The sequence below is a fragment of the Chlamydotis macqueenii genome, chromosome 3 (assembly GCF_036417535.1).
Source record: "Chlamydotis macqueenii isolate bChlMac1 chromosome 3, bChlMac1.mat, whole genome shotgun sequence".
Taxonomy (NCBI): domain Eukaryota; kingdom Metazoa; phylum Chordata; class Aves; order Otidiformes; family Otididae; genus Chlamydotis; species Chlamydotis macqueenii.
In genome coordinates, this window is record NC_141558.1 from 98201703 (window position 1) to 98223894 (window position 22192).

The 22192-nt window shown below is 43.3% G+C and overlaps 1 protein-coding gene across 1 annotated transcript; it reads right to left on the reverse strand.

Annotated features, from left to right (window-relative positions):
- Positions 1–10: 10 nt before the first annotated feature.
- Positions 11–22150, reverse strand: TAF5L (TATA-box binding protein associated factor 5 like). Its single transcript, XM_086745232.1, has 5 exons — positions 21925–22150; positions 16937–17081; positions 11803–11907; positions 8219–8943; positions 11–2039 (listed from the first exon to the last, which is right to left on the reverse strand). The coding sequence occupies exons 2-5, from the start codon at positions 17076–17078 to the stop codon at positions 1242–1244; spliced, it is 1770 nt and encodes a 589-aa protein (XP_086601358.1). The 5' UTR covers positions 17079–17081; positions 21925–22150; the 3' UTR covers positions 11–1241.
- Between the last annotated feature and the right edge of the window lie 42 nt (positions 22151–22192).

The following is a 22192-nucleotide window of genomic DNA, read 5'->3' on the forward strand; positions in this document are numbered from 1 at the left end:
AAGTTTCCCAGAAAGGGACCAAACCAATTTTTATTTATTTATTTTTTTAAACTAAATGCTTTTAATAGAAAACAAAATACAAAATAACTCTTTCCAGAAAGCAGAAATATTTAATCTCTCCAAATGACAAACTAGAACGTGTTCTTTCTGCAGATCCTTGTCGTAAATGCTGATGATTTATCTCACAAGGTGTTCATGAAACTGATATTGCATCATTTTGAGAAAAATCCAACACTGGCGGAGCTGCCTCTGTGTAAGCACAATAATTTAGTAATACTATTTTTTCCCATGTCACTTTGTGTGTCTCTCTCCCCTTCCCCCTCTCCCTAGACTGCCAACTTCCATTTACGGAAATATTTCTGTGAGGTGCAGTGGTGGATTGACGTGCCCTGTTTCCATTAGGAGTCCAAACTCAGCCGCTTCAGTTCTGTTGTGCCCTCCCTCCAGACAAGGCGAGCTGTTTATTACCCTTAAAGCCACCACTTTACCCCCTCACTGTCCTCCCGACCTCAAAACACAGTGCAACCAGATTCAGAAGTATTCCTAATTAATGGAACATAAATACAAATATCACAGCTAGTACCAGGAACCAAACCCAAATGACAATGCAGAGATGGGCCCCAACTGAGGTCAGATTTCCATCCCCTTACTAAAAAGAAAGATGGTATTTTCTACTTAGCTAGTCCAAAATATTCCAGAAGTGCTGTAAGGAGCTGTAATATTTAGGACCAATGTCACTGTAGAAAATACATAATGTTCTTTTCATGTAAGGGTCTTAGAATGCTGGTCCTCTGCAATACCAGGAAAACAAAAGCAAAACAAAAACCACTGGGCCAGTAGTTCTCCACACACTTGAGCCTCAGTTAACAGTAGGTTAAGATGTGCTCATCAATCAATGCAGGAAATTTAAGTGCAGGTCAGCAGCTTATCTGGTTGGCAGTTTCACTTGTTTGGACCGGGCTTTTGGTTTCCCCAAGCTACTGGATCTCCTCCCCTCTTCCCCATCCCTACAAGAAGAAGATTACAATGTATACGTATTTTTGTCACTCCTCCTTTTTTTTTCTAATTCCATTCAACAGAATAGGCCTTTTTGTGGGCAAGACATTTTAAAGCATTTGCATCACTCTGATCATGCCTTTCAAAGGGGCAGAGGAAGAAAAGTGTTTCACAGTCAGTAATCTCAGCTTGCAATGGACTCTGGCATTCAATACACCCACCCGCTTCCCTAAGAAAAAAAAAAATTAATGTTCCTGATTTTCTTGTGCAATTCCAGTCACTAGAAGAAGATTACAGGCCATAAACTGTACGCTCAGTACATTATTCATTTGTCCGGTATAAACACCAACCAGTTCACTGGAAGAACCATCTGCAGGGGCATTGCAGTAAGTGTTCCGAATGTCCCAGACCCGGACCGAATTGTCCATCGACGCCGAAGCAATTAAACTACTGTCGGGGCTAAAAGTAAGGCTAGTTATGTTGTCCGTGTGCCCCCTCAGTTCTTTGTAGAGAGTTCCTGATGCCAAGTCCCACAGCTTTAGCCGCTGGTCTTCACCTGCTGATGCCAAGTACTTACCGTTCGGAGAAAACGCAAGCGCTAGCACGGGGCCACGGTGCCCGGTGAAAAGACGCACCGAGTTGCCTTGCTGAGTGCTCCATAAGCGCACGGTTTTGTCCGTGGAGCCCGTCGCTAAGTAGTTGGAATTGGGGTGGAACTTGACACAGTCTACATCCGCCAAGTGGCCTGCGTATATTCGCAGTGGGTACGTCCGATCAAATGACCAGAGCCTTGCAGTGCGATCGTGGGAACCACTGGCAAAGTACAGGCTGCAGGGGCTAATATCCAAATCCCAGACAGGATAGGCATGTCCTTGGTACAACACAGTGTTTGTAAAACTTCCGAGGTCCCAGTACCTGATGGACATGTCCTCAGAACAAGATAGGAGTCCCGAACTGTCTGAAAGGAACCTCGTGCTATACACAGGTCCACAGTGCCCTCTCAGGATCTTCATTTCTGTGCCTGCAGTGTCGTCCTCTTCTTCCTGGTTGGAGAGGAGAGAAAGAAACAAGAAAGCAAAGCATGTTTATCTGTTCAACAAATACAGGAACCAGCATGAGGTAAACAGGCGGGTGTTAATACCAAGTAAGTTATTTCAGATGTGGCACATTTTGTGCAACTCAGACACAAACATTGCTAGTGCATTTGCTGTTAACGCTTAAAGAGATGGGAGGGATAAGACTTTATACAAAGGTTTTATCTTCATTTTGGGTAGCCTCCCATCCCTGGAAACATTCAGGGCCAGGATGGACAGGGCTCTGAGCAACCTGGATGTCCCTGCTCCTTGCAGGGGAGTTGGACTAGATGGCCTTTAAAGGTCTCTTCCAATCCAAACTATTCTATGATTCACTCCAGGAGGCACCTTAACCTGGGATTGGATGCAAACAGGGAAGGAAAAAAAAAAAAACAAAAAAAAAGAAAAGGAAGTATTTTATGACATTTTTCCATTTGCTATAAACATATGCTTATTCCCTATCTGCTCTCTACTAAACTTTTGGCTAAGATGTTGAAACAGATCTTGGCATCTGCTCTTTTGGTGTGGTCATTGTTGGAAGCAATTCTCACAGTAGAGAAAAAGAAACACAGATGTGTTTCACAGATGATACAAAACGCATGGATAGAAAGACAAAGTATATCTGACACGTTGTCTGCTGGACATTCCTTTAGTCTCACATGTGAACAGAAACCCAGGAAGGCCATAATATCTCTTTCTCCACACAGGCTCCATCTGGATGCTTTCACATCCTCACCCTTCAAGAACAGCAAATGTATGCAGCTTATTTAGGTCAAAGGATCTATTTTGGAGTAGGAGAAGATGAATAATCACAAAAAGGATGGCACTGGAAACCTTTTTATCCCATAATTCTCCAATTCAAGTACGCGGGCAGACAGTCAACAAGTAAAGGCTTTCACATTTAAAGACTGTTCAGTGACCTGTGCTAAAGGAATCTCCCAACAGAGGGTAAGTGTGAAAGCCTACCCAAGTAGCATCTCTTGACAATGAAAGGCTACAGACTGCACAAGTTTCAACAAATCTCAACTCAAGAGAGCGTCCCCGTCCAATAAGCTGCGGTTTCACTGACAAGAGTGTGAGATAACCATGGCTTGATGCGCACCTGCATAGCAGCTTGAGACCACCCTTCCTCAGGGCTGTCAGGCAGACACTCTTCCTCAGCACTGAATCAGTAATGCTCATCCGCAGGCAATCTCTGCACATCAGATTCAACACAACACCCTTTTGTTTGTGAGCAGCCCCTTTAACTTTTATCATCACAAACTGGCCCGTTTCCTGCAGAAGGAGCATTTCCTGCCCCAAGAGGAAACCCAGTTCCCCAGGGCTGCCGGACTGCTGATGACCAGCACAAGTCGGTGCATCATGAGCAGCTCTCTTGGCTGACATGGTATCTCCCATCCCTCTGACCTCAGGACCTGCAGACAGTTTTGCTTCAGACTTAGCAACAGTCCTGAAAGCTCTTCTGCAGTGGTTTCAAATCTCATGTCACAGGTGAGCAAACTCTGACTTAGCTAGCTCACTGCCTTTCTCCATATCCACTGTGTGTTCAGTGGCAGGCAGCAAGCCGTGTTTAGCAATGCTAATTTTCTTCAGAGTAGTCAGTGCCCATGGGATTTTTATGATGTGGCTGGGAGCCAGCTTCATCTCTACTACAGAGGTGAGGCAGAGAGAAATTGCAGGCTCTAGCATGCAAAGCCCCATTCTTATTCAAATTGCTTTTTCTACTTCAGATAGAGCACTGCTTGCTGGAATCCACAGCATCTCTAGGCTATGTTACCACATTAAAGGAGAGAGGCTGATAACCTGCAGCATTTTATACTATTTAATTATGACCATAAGATTCCTGACAAGTTACCAGTGGAAGCCCATTCAAGTTACTTTATTGTACTATAGTTTCTGTAAATTCTGCAAGTTCAGGTACTTGATTTTATGCCTTCAAATTAATACAGGGCTACCTGGGCTGTCTGCAAGCACATACTCTTTCTCTCTTACAAGCATTTACTCTTCTTTTCTTGTATTTACAGTAGCAGCTTATTTGACAATGCCTTCTGCAGCATTCAAAACCACACTTCTGTACGATCACAAGTAGCAAATCTTGTCTTTGACTTCTCTTTGACACTCACTTAGCATAACAACTGCACACTGCTGTTATAGCTCACCAAAAATGGTATACTTATAACGCTTCTGAGTCATTAAATTTCCCGTTTCCTCCCTATCCAAGTTAGTCTACTGACCAGATTAACAAAGCTGGAAGTGCAGCCACTAAATTACTGCCTTGCAGAACCAAGGTTCATTTCTTTGTCAGATCAAACATGCTCTTCCTTGCATCCCACAGCCACTACCATGTAGGTGAGCATTTACAGCAGCTACAGAAAGGTTGCAACCTATGTTATAAATCAGCAGGGAGGCAGGGAATCCCTCCTCATAATATTTTTTCAGGATTCCAATTTCACATGCTGAATATGATTCCTGGATATAACATACCACTGGGCACTATCCAGATATCCATTAGCTCCTTCTGAAGTAGTTGCTGCTGTAGGTTAGCATGAACAATTTGTATTTCCTCAGAATGGACAAGAAATTACGTTATGTGAGCCTATTTTAATCAATAACCAACACATACACAATAAAAGCTACCTTTTATTATTTGTACTATCCATTTTGAAAAGAACTATCAAACCAGATTTTAGGAAATAGGATAGAACTGGAAAACCTACCAACACTACTAAAATGAGCTCAAAAAACGTAATTTACTCTTCAACAGTGAACAGGAAATCTTCCTTAGCAAGTACAAGACTCCCAAAAATTATATTATTAAGAAACTGAAAAGAACAAAAACGTTGGCATGTTTTGTTACAAGGGACACCTTCCAAATGGTAAACACCTATGGACAGACTGCCCAACTGCTCAGCTATTACTTAAATCAGTGATGGATTTTGCATGACACTAATCTGGACCCAGAAAAATTTACCGCTGATGCATTTAACCTCGTGAGCAGCAAACATTATCTAGCTGGCAAAAATTATCTTGATCTTCCACGCAGCATAAGCCTAAGAGCATGAGTGAATCTCAAAAAGCAACAATGATAACCTCAAAAAAAAAACAAACCAAAAAACATCTCACCCCCTCCACCTTTTTTTTTTTTTTCCCTCTACTAGTAACAGGTTTCCCTGGGTGTCATCATCATCTCTCATCCTACAGTGCTCTTAAGACATCAAAAGAGAAGATTTCTGACCTGCCTACAGCAGGAATCTCCTAGCAGGGAAAGATGAGGGAGCAGGCGCCCTGGCTCTCTTTGCAGGACGTTTCTTACTGCACCTTCCAGAATTCCCTCCCATCTGCATCCACCAATGTGTCAGCATCATCCCTGCTCGCTGCCACTTGAAGGACCACTGCACTCAAAAGCAGAATCTTAGAAGCAGAGCTGAACGCGGTCAAGTCTTAATCTTCTCAGAATTTAAAGGCTGTCACTCTTGTGTCTTGGAACAGAGTATTATTTTCTGTTGTTGATTTATGTAGTACCAGTGATGGGCATGGCAAAATTGTGAAGAGACAAACAATACGCCCATTTGTACAGCTGCAAAACTGCATTTCTACACTGGACCTAAAGTAAGAGAGACTATAAAGTAGCATTTGTGAGATGCTGTTATAAAGAAAAGGGAATTACTTTATCCCAAAATAGAAGCAAGACAACACCAGTGAAGTGCACTGGAGCATCACACTGAGCAAAATTCACTGAAACTACACTTGGTAGATGACTTCAACCTTACTGACACAAAGGCTTTGCACAGACTAGGAAAAACATCGTTCTCTAACACGTTTGCCAAGCCTCAACCTCATTTTTATATATATATGTGTGTGTGTATGTATATATACACACATACACACAAAAAGAGTTAATAAACCCGATAGTGTAGTTTTAGTGCCACCCTGAACAAGATCCACTAGAACTAGCACAGTTTTAGTCTTCTATATCTTCATAAACAGGAGGACCTGTTTGCTTGCAGCAAACCAGAAACCAAGCTGAGGATTAATTATTTCAGGCACTACTATTTAAATGCAACATCCAAAGCCAATTACACAATACAGAAATCAACCAAAACAAACAAAATATAGAAACCTTACAAAACCCAGCCAAGTTTAACATCCTTGCAAGTTATTCTACAGAATTCAGTGAAGTTATATCAAAGCACACTCAGACTTTTTGTTCTTTGTCAAAGTTTTCATCAGATTTATTGCTGTGAGCTGTTGCTGATCACACTGCAGTGACAGTCTGAAACACAGCCTCTGTTCACACTGTGCTGCACCACTGATGACTGCAGCCTGGTCAGAGTGGTCTTGTTTGGTCTGTCTTAGTATCTGTGGCTTCTACTCCCCTGGCACCCAAGAGGGTGCTGGTGTGTTCCCACCTGCAACCCCCCTGTGGGTGCCTGTGTATTTTCACTTAGGGCTCCCAGATACTGGAATTTATTTCCTTTGTAGTCAACAGGCTTTCATTTACATCTGGGACACGTAACCAGCAGGGCATTCAGGCTAGTTTCTCCCCCTTAGCTTTGAACTCCTGGTCAGGTCACTATTTATTTTGTCAGTGGTGAAGTTATTCAGGGCAGTGATGATTTTGATCCATAGTAGTCTTTGACCAGGTTTTGGTTTTAGACCTGTACATAAATAGTGCAGGATACACAAAATATTAAACAGCCAATGAGAGCCAGTTGTACTCAAGCTTCCACAGCCATTTCATAATACACGTACAATACGCAAGTATGTGCCTACGTGCCAAAAAAGCTAATACACACTCCTGATAGCCTCCCAGTATCTCACTTTTCTATAGTCTAGAGCCAAAGGAGGTGATTTGCTGATTTATCAGAGAAATTCTCCTCTGCCACAGGTTATTGACATTTGGTTTCCATGACAGGCAATACACACAGTCACGTGTCCTATGAACTCCTGCAGCTTATAATGAAAACAAGTCCATAGCTCCATCTCGGGCTAGTCCGACCCACTCACCTGCTCTCTCTCCAGAAAGGGTTAACCTGGGAAGGGCAAGCATGAGGCTGTGTTATCTCACCTGGATGCCTGTCTCTAGTTCTTCAGCTGACTAACAAAGCAATCCCTAACCATAGATCTCTGCATACAGCAAGCTCTCTGCACTCTTCCAAAATAAACAGAACCCTGCCACTAGGTATTTTTTTTTATGAGAAGAAGGAAAAAAACAGTGGAAAAAAAGGATGTTTCTCCTGCTCAACACTCAACATGAGGCTTTTTCTTTTTTTTTCCCCTGCCTTCAAAAGGGGAGTGATTAAACAAAGGAAGAGTCACAAATTTTGATCTCTAACCAGATATAAGATGCTACGTGGGCAGCTGTGGTGAGAGGGGAGGAAGGGTGTGACTAGAAGGCCAAAAAAAAAAAAAAAAAATAGAAGATGCTATCTAGCCTGGCATGTGAAGGCACACACATCTCTGTCCTTGTCTCCAGCACTCCAGAGTAGGAAGCCCCTGAAGTTTCTACACTACGGATTCCTTAACAGAGACATTGAGTGTAATTTTTCCACGCTAACCCTTCACCTCTGGTTAAGGTGATTCCTTAAATAAATTTTTCCACTTAGGCATCCCTCCTCCTTCCTGAGGCCTCAGACCAGTCCCCTTTGGCTCTTTCCTTACTTTGTCTTTATTTGCCTCTTCCTGCATCTCTCACCTTCTCTCTACCCTTCTGACTGATTGTTCTGAGCCACTTTCCTCTAGTTTTCATTCACCACAGTGTGTTTTTACTGTCCGCATCTACCTGTTTCATCTTTCCACCCATAAGAAGGGTCCATCCTCCTCAGGAAAGGGAGCCTTCTCTAGTCACCTGTCCTCACTGGGCTGCCTGTGCACTGTCACCTGTTCAAGGACAGCTGGAGGAGGGAGATCAGCACCTAAGCCCAACAAACTATGACTCGAGCACAAACTCATTGCACATCATGTAGCATTTACAACCACTGCAGGAAAGAATGAGAGTAGGCTGTAAAATTTGTCCGTCAAGGCAGACAGGTCGTGGAACAGTTTCAGTCCCCTAAGACATTACTAAGTACTCCACAATGCATGCTGAAAATACCTTGGCAGAAAGGATAGAAGGGAGGGGCGGGGGATAAGACAAAAAGTATCCAGACCTCCTCATCCAGGATGTCACAAGCCAGGCGGATGCGGGACACATCAACGAGGTGGGGCTCAGATTTTAACTTCCTGGAACGCAAGCTCCACAGCTTCACACACGAATTATCGAACCCTGCAGCGAGCAGCTTGCTATTTGGTGAAATCTCTGCAGTGTTCAGCAACTGCTCCGTGTTATAGAAGGCATAGAAACAGATGGTCGTTAAGGAAGGGGGCCCGTCCTTGACACGTTTAATGCTGTCCTGCAGTAAATCCAGCGCCGCCTCGTTCTGCAGAATGGAAGCCGGCACGTCGCTGGGTTCCAGGCCGTTGCTCTCATTGCGTGAGGAGCTCCCACCGGCGTAAAGCTGGTAGTCAGTCCTCTTGGCAGGCTGCACATCCAGGTGAATGTGCAAGGTCAGGACTTTGCACAGGGCATTGTTGTTGTCACTTTGGAGGTAGCGAAGAAGGTAGTTGTAGCTGTCCTCTTGAAGGCGGATGACATACTTGTTGTCCAGAAAAGCCCGGAGCTTCAGGTTGGACAGGATATCTTGAATAGTCATGGTTGTCTGCAACTGCTCAATGATATCCTTCTGGCTGGCATTCTGCAAGAACATGCCATGGAAGCGGCTGTAAAAACTGTCCACTGTGCTTTTTAGGCCATTCTGGACCATGTTCAGATGGAGGTAGACGAAGAGGGGATACAGAAGAGGCATCACTTCATGGCTGTGCTGAGAATCTGAATCTGCATTAAAAACAGCAACAAACTTTAAATGATTTCTCAATCCACTTTCTGCTGGGAATAAAACAAAGGGCGGACAATTACTGCAAAAAGCTGTGACAGTGGCATCAGAGAGCTAGCAAGAGGAGACTTTTGCTGGTGCATCTAAGTGCACCTCTTCTGTCACCTAAAGGGGATACCCAGTACCTATCACAGATCCTAAGAGAGATTTTCAAGTCAGTGAGCTGTGTTGTCAGAACAAAACGCAGAGATTTCAAATGCTTTTTAGGTGTGGGACAGCTATTAAAATACCACCTCAAACTACAGCTGCATTTTCCCCCCTATATATTTAAAAATAAAAACTATGCCCTCTGTTTATTGCAATGAATGGACTTTAAAATTTACTCATTATATTTAAAATAGTATTTAACATGTTTAAGGTAAAATTATTCACCTAGTTTGTGCAGGCCTGACCTTTGATGGCTTTTTTTCCTCTTAGCAACACTAAAACTTGCATGTGGTGCTTCGGATGGAGCTGATTTATATCCAGGGGAAAGGAAGCTACAGCTTCCAAAATGTACTGCAATATGCTGTGCTCTTGTTTTATTTCTGTGCCTGCTCATGTGCATGCTTTCTCTCTCTCTCTCTCCTCCTCTCTCTGCCAAGGCAAATCCCAGCAGGAATTCCTAGTACACAGTGTAACAAACTCCCGATTAGGCTGTGCTGTACGTTGCAGAGACTAATCTGCGCAACAGCTCCACTCCTCCTTCACCAGCTTCTTGGGGTTGTTTCCCTCCCACGTTCAGCCGGCTGCAGGGAGCCGTAAGGAGCAGAGCTCTGCCACAGAACACTATGGTAGTGGTGCAGGGCCACAGTGAGTTACTGGAGGCCCAAATGGTCCAAATTATTGGAACAAAATAGGCATTGCTGATCCTCAAACAGCATTGCTTCTTTTCAACTTGTTCTTCTCTCCTACTACTCACCAATGCATACTCTTTTTTTCCCCTTTCCATTAGATTATTTTTCCTCTCCTGTTGAGCACCCATCCAAACTTTTTCTGGTCCATACTGTGCCTCTCTCCCATTTCTATGAGTAGCTACAGACAGTGTGTGTGGTGTGCAGTGTATACACACATATTTGCATACTTAGGCATCATTCTCCTTTCTGTTTCACTGAAACTGGGCCAAAGCCAGCAAAATCAGTGGTCTGTATGTAGTAAAAGCACTAAGCAGCCAGCAGCTGCTCTTTTCTCTGCAAGTGCTTTAGTCCAGAAATGCAATAATGGGAAGGATCCCACACTGCAGTAGGGGAAAAAGGGAAGAGAAGGGAAGTTGGCAGAGACAGGAATACAGAAAATGTTCCCTCATAAACATAGAAAGAGAGGTTACAGGAGCTGAGTCTGCCTAGCCTGGAAGAGATTAAGGGGGTATCTAACGGCTGCCTCCAGTACCCAATTGGACATTACAGAGGAAAAGAAGCCAGCCTCTTCTCAGAGAGGCTCTGGGAAAGGACAACAGGTAAGCTGCTACAAGGGAAATTCTCACCAAATCACTCAGCCCTGCAGCTGGGACCCAGAGGTGTAGGTAGTTCAATCTCCATACTTTTTCATTTTCAAAACTGGCTGGACAAGGACCCGAGCAACCTGATCAAACTCTGACCTTGCCCTGCTTTGAGCAGCAAGTTGAACTAGAGATCTCTAGAGTAATTCCTAAATTATTCAGTGGTCCTAGTCCCCTGCCCACACCTCAGTGCCCCTGGAGACAGGCATCACAGAAATGGGAAGTGTCCTGCTGGGCATTGTGGCTGGCTGGCAAGTTACACATATGAACTGCTTCTGTTTCTGCAAGGAAGTAAGAAATCAAAACTGAGCAAGAGGGACAAAAAAAAGATAGAAACAGTCGACCTGAACACCAAAACCATGCCTAGCACTTGCCCAAGTGATATCTAAGCCACTGAATAGAGCAGTCATACTTCCCAAAAATCTATTAAACTATACCGATTTACCCTCAATACTGAAGTGTCATGGTGTTGAACTGCTCTAGGTGGCAAGCCTAAAGACTAAAGCAATAATTTCTACTTCTGCCTTCCTACCTCCGTGCCTTTCCCTTCAACAGCTATCAGGAATATTAATCCTAGTGTTATGTACACTGGTATAAAATCCCTACACTGGACAAATGTAGATGCGCTTCAAGGCAGGAGGAGTAGCAACATCACCTTCCTTGGTACTATTATCTAAAAATCCTATCTGCTTTCTTCTTCCCACATTTGGGAGGCATAGAAGAAATAAGGACATTCCCAGGAGCCTTTTCTTTTTTTAATAAAAACTTAAAAAATAATGCTTGTCTTCTGCATCACACTATGGAATGAGAATTTTTTTCCTTTCTGTCATATACCTCCAGTCTCAAAGCCCACGCAGCTAAATTTAAAGGAACAAGTTCTCCCTTAAAAGTCTAGACCATCATAAAAAGAAGCCAGTTACGAAACAAAAACTGGAAACCCTAACCTAGGAGACAGAAGATAACTACATTCATTTCTAAGTTACCTGCCTTTCACATAAGACTAATCTTCCTTCTTGTCCTGTATATATATGATGTTGTCCAGAAGATCTACATATATACAAAGGCCAAATGCTTGAACAAGAAAGGGCAAAGAGACAGCTATCTACAAAAGTCAAAAGTACTCAGCATTCAGGAACAAAAAAAAAAAAAAAAAAAAAGAAAGAAAAAGAAAATTTAAAAATTTCTAATTCTAGTAACTGAGATCTCAAAACTAGAAACCAAAAGGATGTTAGAGACATGACTTTTAATTTTATTATACTGTTCTTTACTCATTGAAATGACGAAAAATCAGCTACTTTCCTCTTCCTTGCCTCCTGATATTTACCTGTGAGAAAATTGCGTAGTCGTCCAAATTGTACTTCATATTGCTGTGGCTCCGCCAGGCAGGGAGCTGCAGACACAACGTTGGCACAACCAGATTCAGATTGGACTGTGAAATAAAATAAGTAAAATTAAGTCAGGATTTAAGGAGTTTTGCGTGTATGTCTGGAAACAAAGCTTCTCATAAAATCCAAGGTAATGTAACCACCAAAGTGACATTTCGTCTTTCAAACTGTCCACACAGTCTGAAGCATTTAAACATGGCATTAACAACCTAGACAGATGATGAATGAGAAGGTACACTGAAAGCTTAAAAACAAAACAAAAAAAAACAAAACAAAAAACCTAAAAAGCTCAGCAACTCACCTGCTCCCCACAGAACACATTTTTAAGTTTTCAAATACAACCTTAAGTTCCCAAGAAACTCAGAGTAACACAGTCACAGATCCCTTCACAGTTTTACAGAATACCGAGCAGTTTTACTACTTTGCACTCAGAAAAGATGAGGAAATGAATCTACAACTTTCTCAAGAACGAAGTTTCTTTTTCACTGGGACCCACCACCCATTGTGGACAGAAGGTCTGCAGTGACGCTACCTCAGAGTCTCAAATTCCTCGCCACAGTCATTACAATCTAGTACAAATTATAATCGTCATAATTTACTAGTCTCCCTGAGGTGGTGGTGAAACACTACTGAATCTCTAAGCAGACACTTGGTTTTAATCAAGATGTGTGCTGCTCACTGAGCATTTTAGGCTAAAGGGCAGCTGGTATCTGACCACAAACGCAGTTGTTACAGTCTTCTGAGATTGTGTTAAACTTCTTTTCAGAACCAGTATCAACTCTGGTAAAAGTGGTTCTGAACTACTTAGAAAGGAAACTGGCTTTTCTTTCTGTGGCACTAAGCGTTTGCTCTTCTGCTAACCTCTCAAAATTTGACAGGAGACTTTCTGCAAAAGTTTACAGACACCCACCAACATCCCGTAAACATATACAAATACCAGTGATTATAAGCACAAGTTACAAAATTTGTGTTTCTAAATGTTAACTCATCTGTTAGCAAAACAGGGCAAGGAGTTTCACTCTGTCTTCCTTTCCTAATCTTTCTTTTAAATTAATAACTATTTTTTCCTCTACAAAAGCTATATTTTTTTTTACTGTCACTTTCAACTCCTTCAATTTCTTTCAGTGTCCCCTGCCCCGCTCGCTCACTCTCCATCCCCTCTCTTTGCCTTTCTAGCCCTGATTGATCGTTTGTGTTCTAGCATTTGGCTCACGCACAGAGGCACAACTCTGACAGCCCTGGAAGTCTATAAACAACGTCATCAAATTTTCACATGCTAAAGAGAGATAGGCCAGCCTCCAGCTCATCTCAATGCTTCTAATTAGAAGGAGATCAGCACATGGTGTACAGGCAGCCTGTCAGTATTCTCAGAAGATAGACACAGGTCTATCTTCCTTATGGAAATACAGGAGGAATGTTTACCCACTCTCCAGGGCAAGCTAAATTCAGCTTCAGAAACAGAGAGCTAGGCTGTGTTATCATCCCCTCACGGGAAATAAACACATACAGTTTCCAGCACCAATACCCTAACTTCACACAAATCAGTTTTGAAATAAATAAATATAACCTTTTGAAAGGGACAGATACACCACGCTTTCTACAGCCTGCCTGCTTCAGAAACTCAAAGCTGGCAAGAACTCCAAGCTTACAAATTGGTATTACTTAACGGACTTAAAATTTAATGTAACAGGTTGCCCAGAGAGGTGGTGGATGCCCCATCCCTGGAAACATTCAAGGCCAGGTTTGACGGGGCTCTGAGCAACCTGATCTGGTTGGAGACATCCCTGCTCCTTCCAGGGGGGTTGGACTAGATGACCTTTGAAGGTCCCTTCCAACTCTAACCATTCTACGATTCTATAATCAATATTCAGCATGAGAAGGTAAACTGCATGCATGCACATGCAGTAACTAAAAAATGCTTAGTGACAGTTTTCAATGTCACCCATACCACTCATTGTAAAAGCAAAGAAAAACAGAAATATGAGGGCCCATCTCTTATGCTGTGTCATAGGGTTACATACAAGGGTCAACTCTTCACAGAGTTCTAGTGGTGCCATTTCACCAGGAACAGGAATGACTTGGCACCTTGCTCGTGCCATGCAAGCATAACTTATTCTCCTCAGCTTTATGAAGTGCTCCCTCCATGCCACTTACTTAACTTTCTCTGTACAAGCAACTTAATTCCAAAATTAAGATGTACTTCATGCTTCAAAAAGAGGAACATCATCTTTGGCTACCTATCCTGGAGCAGTCTGACTGGACAATCATTATGCCCTACTGTTTCATTAATGACACTAGAGCTTGTTCCCATCAAACAAACGGTAAACGTACCCTACATACCAGACAGTTATAACAAGTTCAAATTCGAATTCTTTTCCTTCCCAAAACTTTACACCAACCAGAACTGCAAAAGGGATCAAAAGCTCAACGGATTCCAGAACAACAGAGTAAGTTTTCAGGCATTTATTTTTTTTTTGTCCTGGTGGAAATAAAACACTGGCCATAACATTCCAATGCATTATAAATCTACCATAGTTTCTTTTCCACCTTCCCCAGTAGTCACAAGAACATCTATTGGAAACATCTGCTCCTTGACTTCACTTCCAGCAATTGCAGCCAGCTATGCGACCTGATAGCAAATTCAAAGGAACTCACTCACTCCTAACTCACGGATATGGACAGTAGCCTCCTGGTCTTGTGTGTTGGCTATGAGCAGCATTGCTTCCAGCTAACAGATACGGGGCTACCGTAAACGCTGTTTCACAGCAACTGATTCATCTTTTTACACAAGTGTAAAATAATGTATAATTTTACGTTCTTTCAGATAGTCCTATGTGTCAATAGTATCCTGTGTGCAATATTAGAGGAACCTGTTCCTTAAGTCATTTATTCTGTCCTCAAGTATTCTCCTAGTTTTCTACAGAAATAATGGGATAGTCACAAGGAAGCTCTGTGCTGTATTTTACTGCAGATGTGATCAGACAGCGTGCTAGATGAGATTATCTGGGCTCCCTTTCCCACAAAAGGTTGGACCAGATGATCTTTTGAGGTCCCTTCCAACTTGGGCTGTTCTATGATTCCGTGAAAACACAGCTGTACAGATACAGCAAGTACATGAAGCAATGGACAAGGGCTGAACTGAAGAGACTCCGGAAGAAGACAAAGAAATGCTAAGGTAAAACTGAGAAACAAAACTATTTAAAAACAAAACAAAAAAGGACACTTAAGTGTGAAAGAAGTAGTCATAGAATTGAAAACAGAAGTAAGCAACTCTCCCGTTTATGTAGGCTGATTAATTTAAAAGCCAAACAAAAGAGCTGAATGAAAAAGCGAGGTAAGTTTTGTTAAGGAATGAGCAAAGACACCTTCAGGCAAAAATATTTGATTGCTTTCTCTGAAGTAAAGCAATGCAGGCTTTAGAGTCTGGATAGTTTTTATTCAGTTTGCCAAACTAAGATAACTGCAGCAGAAAGTATTTTCAGCCTCTGTTATCAGAATAAGTGCAAGCTGCGTTTTTCTTTTTCGACTGTGATTCACGGAACTGCAACATACTCACTAACAGCTTACTACGAGCACGTTTGACAAGTAGTAGTAGTAAGCAGCTCAATACATGAGAGCAGATAATTTTCTGTTCTCGTGAAAACTGATGACTAGGTTCTGAATCACCAGCCACAAACCCCTTGCACTGGCAAGAGGATACAGGCTAACAAGAAATGTAGTAATAACATTTCGTGGAAGATGAGTAAAAAGCCAAAATCTAATCACATGCTCATTCACACTCTTGACTGAAACTTTTTTTTTCCTGCATGAAATACAAGGGCTTGCAATCCATTTTGTCCCTCCTCCTTCAGACACTCTTGTGTCCTCCTGGCCTTTCTACCCACCTCTCCTGTAAAATCTCCCATCAAAAACAATTCAGCATTTTACTTCGGTTTCATTCCTTCCCCATCTCCCCAAGTATTATTTCAAGGAGTTGCAACAAACTTCCAATAGTTACTCTGAAAACAGCAAGAAAATTAAAAGTACTAAAATGATGTAAGCCACTTCTAATAACAAAATATTACCCAATTTCCTTCAGGCAACTGAGAGAGTCAGCCTGGACATTGATGCACAAGTCACTCATCTTTGGATTTTAACCACAGTGAAATACTCTAGAGGTAGAAAGAGCTATTTTGGCATCCGGTCCTACAGAACCACAAGCACAGTTACACCACAACTAATGCTTTGGCAAATCAAGTTGTATCACAAGTAACTAAGGTCTCCATCACTCTTACCCTGGGATACCGTCACAATCTAAGCAGTTTCATTAACAGAAAACATTTCCTCGCATTTTTTCCCAAAAGTCTGCCCAGTACATTCTGTTACTTTTACAAGTAAATTTAATCTTTACAACCTTCACATTGCTTGCACCCTTTCAATATTTGTACGTGCTTATGCAGTAGCATAGTTTGTCATAACGAAAAGAATAACTACAATGAAGACTATCACAGGCAGGATTTGAGAAGCTGGTAGTGTTAACAGGATTCAGAAGCCTTTAAGAGGAGAAAGGGAAATGCAGGGAAATAAACTGTCTCATCCACTGAAGGTGTTTTTTTCTTCCCCTCCCACAAGTGAGAGAGTGGAGCTTTCACAACTAGAAAGCTGATTAGGCCAGAGAAATAAATAGCCTGTTTCACTTCCATTTGACATGATATAGCTCTCCGGGAGTACAAAAGTACAACAGATTTTCCTGCTTCTACTTAATACCTCATGTAGGTTCTTCTCACCTCCATCTCAAATCACCATTACTCACCAGACTTCATGTTCTTTGGGATACAACACACACATTTTCCACTACCCTGACCTGGCATTTTGACCTGCTGTTTCGGTGGCTATGAACCTCACCTTGTTACACTTTCATTCACATTTTCATTTTTCAAAAGTTCTTAACTCACACCAACTTCACACTGGGAAATTTCTTTACTTCAAAAGGAGAGCTGTCCCGCTGTGCAGGCAAATTCACACAGTTATCAATATAGATACATTTGTCACAACTCTGACAAAAGGCACACATGGAAAATACAATAGGATTACCTGTGAGATTAGCTGCCATCTCTTCAGCAGTCTGACACAGCCTCAGCCCTTGTTTTAGGGGACCTTCTGAGTCCACATACTGACGGCGCTTGAGGTAGCAGGAAACTGCCATCTGAATCTGTTCTGTGCGTACGCGTTTCATGACCTTAAAAGAAAAGAAAGATGATAAGGCTCTTATTGTGTAGGTATACGCTAAGGTCAATACACACCACAGCTGTATTTAAACTGATATTAAAGCCTAACTAGACGCTTTGAATCAGATTCCTGAAGATATTCTCCTGCCTAATTCTACTAATTTCACTGAGGAATCAAAAATACTTTTGAGGATTCTGACTAAAACTGCAGTAGTGAGCTGAAGCATTTGTTTTTGTTAAAAATAACTCATAAAAAGGGAACGTTTCTCCTCCTTGCTTTTTTACAGTAGCAGTTTGGTTATCCTTCAGTCATTTTCCGATTTCTCTGCTTGACCAACCAACAAAACAATTCCAGAAGAATCAAGGGAATGAGAAATTGATATATAAAGAAGGAAATTTCAGAATCATAATGCTTTAAATAGCACACCTGTTTAGGAATCCAAGAAGCAATGGCTTATCGCCTTAACTTAAAGGTTAGAGCCAGACCTCTGGCACTTCAGTCAGGCAAGCCCCCAGAAAAAAACAACAACAAAAAACCCAGGGAAATTAAAACAAAAGCAGGGTCTTCTGCCTTTTTCACCTGCCCCCATCTATTCAGACTTCCTTTCTACAAAAATAAATAAAAAAAAAACACCCAACCAAGCAAACAAAACCCCCCAATCGTTTGAAGCTTCCTTTGTATGAATTTTGAAAGCCATCCTCACAACCACCTCAAAATCAAAAGGAGCCTGATGCTAGCTTTTAGCCTCTGGCTTGTAATAAAAGAAGCTCAGTAAGATGAATGCAATAGCTCCCTTGCTATTTGAGCAGTCGACTGTCACCAATCCTTCATAATAGTCATCGATTTGACATAGAAGTTTAGATAACCTAAAAGGCTTTAAATAAAACAGAACTAAGCAACAGTTTTATTCTACCAGAATAATAGGTAAAGTCTTTTTCAAGATAGTTCTACATCTTACAGCCCCACTGCCAGTGACCTGCATAAGTTTTACAAGTGCGCATGCTTTCTGGTTTGAGTAGCTAAATCTGATGAAACACAACTTCTCAGAGAGACTGATAAGGATGCCTTCCCCCCTTGTCAGAACCGTATTTCTAACAAAATGACAGCTTTAAAAATCTGATCATAAATGAGCCTTTTCTAATACCCATGCACACTTCAGTGCTAATCCCAGTTGCTAGAACAATAAGCCCCCTGTGAAGTTCCAAGCAGACGGGGATGCGAGGTTTCAGCAAAAGTTACTTTAAACAGATACGTGGAATTGCAAACCCATATACTCCGGCAAAAACCTTAAAAATATTTCCATTTGTTCTCACATGTGAAATAACTGTTGAGGGTGGGAAGGGGCATAAACAGGTGTGGAGTTTTCAAAGCATTTCCAGATAGAACCATTAAAATCAGGAGTTTCAACCACAACTTTTTGCACTCCAAAAGCAAACTTCCTTTTAATCTTCCTTGAAATTAATGAAATTATATCAGAGTCTTACACTGACTCAACTATTACATTTTTTTGGCTGCACAAAACTGTAGGAAAAACAGAATTAAATTGAAGACCACGAAGAAGCGTGGACACAGGGATGAACCAGCATCTTCGCATTCTCCTAAAAAACATCCTTAACTAAGCTTTGCAATTTGTTACGTTATCATGCTGCATTTCAGCTAGCAGTGTGGACTTACGTACAAGTGACTTGCCCAGGTCCACACTAACGCCTCTGCATGCAGTCTACCACACAGCCTCAGTTTTGGTAGCAACTTAATTGCATTTAAGATGCTCTCATAGATGCTTATTTCAGGTCTAGAAACCATTTCGGAGAGTTTGCATCTAGATTGTTGTGTTTGGCTTATAACCCAAAAGAAACTCACTCCCAAAATGGCATGGAACAGATTCAACTAAATGTTTCTGAAGTGGTTTAGCCAGCAAAAACTGTGCAAATCGGCCTCAGGTCTGTGGTCGAATCACAAAGAAAATGCGCTTCTAGAAATAACCTTGCCCATACTTTTTTTTTCTTCAGTTATGGGATCAATTTGCGCTAGGTTAGATTTGTTGAGAAAATCTTTATTCATTATGGCACAGCATGCACATACAGATAATTCCTCAAACTCATTGGAGAAACCAAAAATTGGTGTGTGAAAGATGCAGAACTCCAGAAGATCCTTTGAAATGACGGTGACAAACAAGAGGAGCACTCAGATCAGCCTTTTCAAGCTGCTGAACAAGCAGATGACCAACAGAGAAAATGGTAAATTTTAAGTGATAGGCAAAAAAAGCAGTAGGTTACCCAGTAGTCTCAAATTCTAACATCAGGATCAGACATTTCAGCAGCAAGAAAGAAGGGCCTGGGAAAGGAGCAGTTGCTGACAGCTGATTTAAATCCAAGCTTTTTCAGAGCTTTGGGGATAACAGGGAAGCCCCGGTTTCTCCAGCCAAGATTAGCTACGTGGCATTTGTAGCTGTTCTATGCAATCTGTACAGTTTTTGGCTCCCTTCACATACCTTGTGCACTCCTTCCAGCAATCGCAGGAGTGTTATGAGCAGTATCTCAAGGAGATCTCTTTCCCTACTCCCAAGTGACAGAGAACAGGAACTACCTTACAGGAAACGCATCTTCACCAAGAAACACCCATGGGCATCAGACACGCTATCACCCCTACTTTCATTTCAAGTCTTAGTTTCTTCGTTCACTTTGCCTTTATACTTCACCCTCAGCATTAAAAGAGCAATGTCACAGGTGCAAGGAAAGCATTAATGAGAAGTGCAAGAAGAGCAAAATCAACGCTCCTACAAATATTCTTTATCAAGCCCTCAAAATTAAAGTATTTCATAAAATAAACATAAGGACAGCCCGCCAAATTCCCTTTAACTGGGTTCGAGCTGAGCCAGTCCACAACAGGTCAATGATACAGAATTGAAATGCAAAAAACCCCCAAGTCTTCCATTTTAACCTCCAGTCAATTTTAAGACTTGAGCTCTCATTGCTGAAGATGATCTCCAGAATATCAAACAAACTGAATGCATGTAGTGTTCCCTGTCTATGCCTGCAGAAAGCTTGAAGCAATTGTTCAGAAGTCCCAGCTGCCTCATTCTTCTCAAACAGCCAAAGAGAACAATAAATACTAACGCCATTAACAACTTTTACTGATAAGCAAAATACATAGGGAAGGAGAGAAGAAAGATCAGATCCAGAGTCTGCACAGCTACAATGTAGCGTCCTCTGCAGTGTCACAGATTTGAGCACAAAACGAAAAAAAAAAAGGGGTATTACGTTAATTTTTTTTGAGAAACCAAAAAAAGTAAAGAAACTCAGAGGACAGGGTGATCATACAAAACATATCACAAGTTCCTCTTTCCTAGAAAAAGCTGGAAATTAGCTGTGTACGAAGCATCGGGCCAAGGAAATTCATCTCCTGACTATGCTACACCTCGGGTACAGGTTTAGGCAGATTCCATGGCCTTGAAGCATTACCAGTACAGACATACAAAAAAGAGATTGAAAACCAGCGTTGGAAATGCTGCTTTTAAAGACTCTGCACTTCTGTCCTGACGCTGGGACAACAGTCTCTTCCTTCCAATACACCGAGGAAAAACCTGCGAGCATTAGAGAACAGCAGAGGACAAGTAATCATAAAAAAACCCCAAAGCAATAAAACAACCCAACAAAGCGCGTTTTGAATATTCGCCACTGAGAACTGTCTCAGGCCTCAGCTGTGGAGAGAGAAGTACCATCTTTTCTGTCTTATCACCACGGGTGAAATTTGGAGTGATTTAGCAACAATGCTAAATTACCTAGTTTTTAATTTTGTGACATCAAGTTAACCTAAGACTTACTAAATTTCAGAATAAACAGGATAAGGATAAACTGATACGAAGAGAGCTGTGAACCTAGAGCTGAGGGACTTCCCAACACGCAGCGGCTGCAATTCAGAAAAACAGGCAAGTAAACACGACAAGTTGACATGGAGACTCAGCGTGCTGGTGGTGCAAAATAGGAAAAGCGCTGCAGATAGCAGGACCTACGGAGAACGCTTCAGCGGTGTTCCCGAGAGGAGACAGAGAGGAAACAGCTGTGATTTTAGAACAGCCTGCATCCATTTGCATTGGACCTAGATTTGGCTCGCTGTCCACAGATTTTTTTTTTTTTTTTTCTCCCAGAAGACAGACCCAAACAGCGCTTGATCTCCTCCCCAGTACCCAGGCAGGACAGGCTCCGCTCCTGCCCACAGCACAGCGGCACCTCACGCCTTCAGCCGCCCCCACCGAACCCTCCTCCCCCCGCCGCTCGCCTTTAGGCCCTGCAGAGGAGAACAGAAACCCGGGCCGAGGCCGAGAGCCCCAGGGAGCCCCTCGCCCCGTCCCAAACGCCTCGTGGGCTGCCGCCGCCCGGGCAGTGCCCACGAGTGGGAAACTGAAGGGTGCTCGCAGATGGGGCGCGAAAGCCTTCCTCTATCAGAATGAAAAAAAAAAAAAAAAAAAGGGAAAAAAAAAAGGGAAGAGAAACGGTACGATAAGAATCAGTTAATTAAACCCACGCACTTTGCAAGGAAAAAAAAAAAAACTAACGAGAAAGGCCCACTCCGCGACCTCCGGGCGCAGGGCAGGCGGCCGGCCCTGCTCTCACCCCGGGCTGCCCCGGAGGGCCGCGCCCCTGCCCGAGGGCCCCCCCCCGGGGCCCGCCGGCCTCCCGGCAGCCGCCAGCCGGGCCGGGCCGGGCCGGGCCTGCGGGCCTCCGCCACGAGGCGGCCCGGCGGGACGCCCGGGGCCCGCTCCTGCCGCCGCCCGGGGCCACCCCCCTTCCCCACGCTCCCCCGCCCCGACCCCGTGCGGGCCCGGGGCCGCAGCCCCGCTCCCCGCCACTCACTGAGCATCGCAGGCGGCGGCGGCGGCTGCGGGAGGCGGGGGCCGGCGGGGCCGGGGGGGGCGCTGTCACTGCGCCCAGCGGCGCCAGGCGCTGCCGGCGGGCGCGCCGCCGCTGCCGCCTCCCCTGGGTGCCGCTAGTGGTGGCGCTGGCGCGGCCGGTGCTGCCCGGGGGCCGGCGGCGGCTGCCGGCGGCCGCTCCATGGCTGACACACGCCGCGGCGGGCGGGCGGGCGCGGAGCGGGGCCGGAGGGCGGGGGAGCGGGGGGGGG

Coding starts and splice junctions, on each gene's coding strand:
- TAF5L (XM_086745232.1), bottom strand. CDS start 17,078: ATGAAACGCGTACGCACAGAACAGATTCAGATGGCAGTTTCCTGCTAC. Junction 8,944..11,802: donor ACTACGCAATTTTCTCACAG/GTAAATATCAGG, acceptor TTTTTAATGCAG/ATTCAGATTCTCAGCACAGC. Junction 2,040..8,218: donor GTGACATCCTGGATGAGGAG/GTCTGGATACTT, acceptor CTCTCCAACCAG/GAAGAAGAGGACGACACTGC.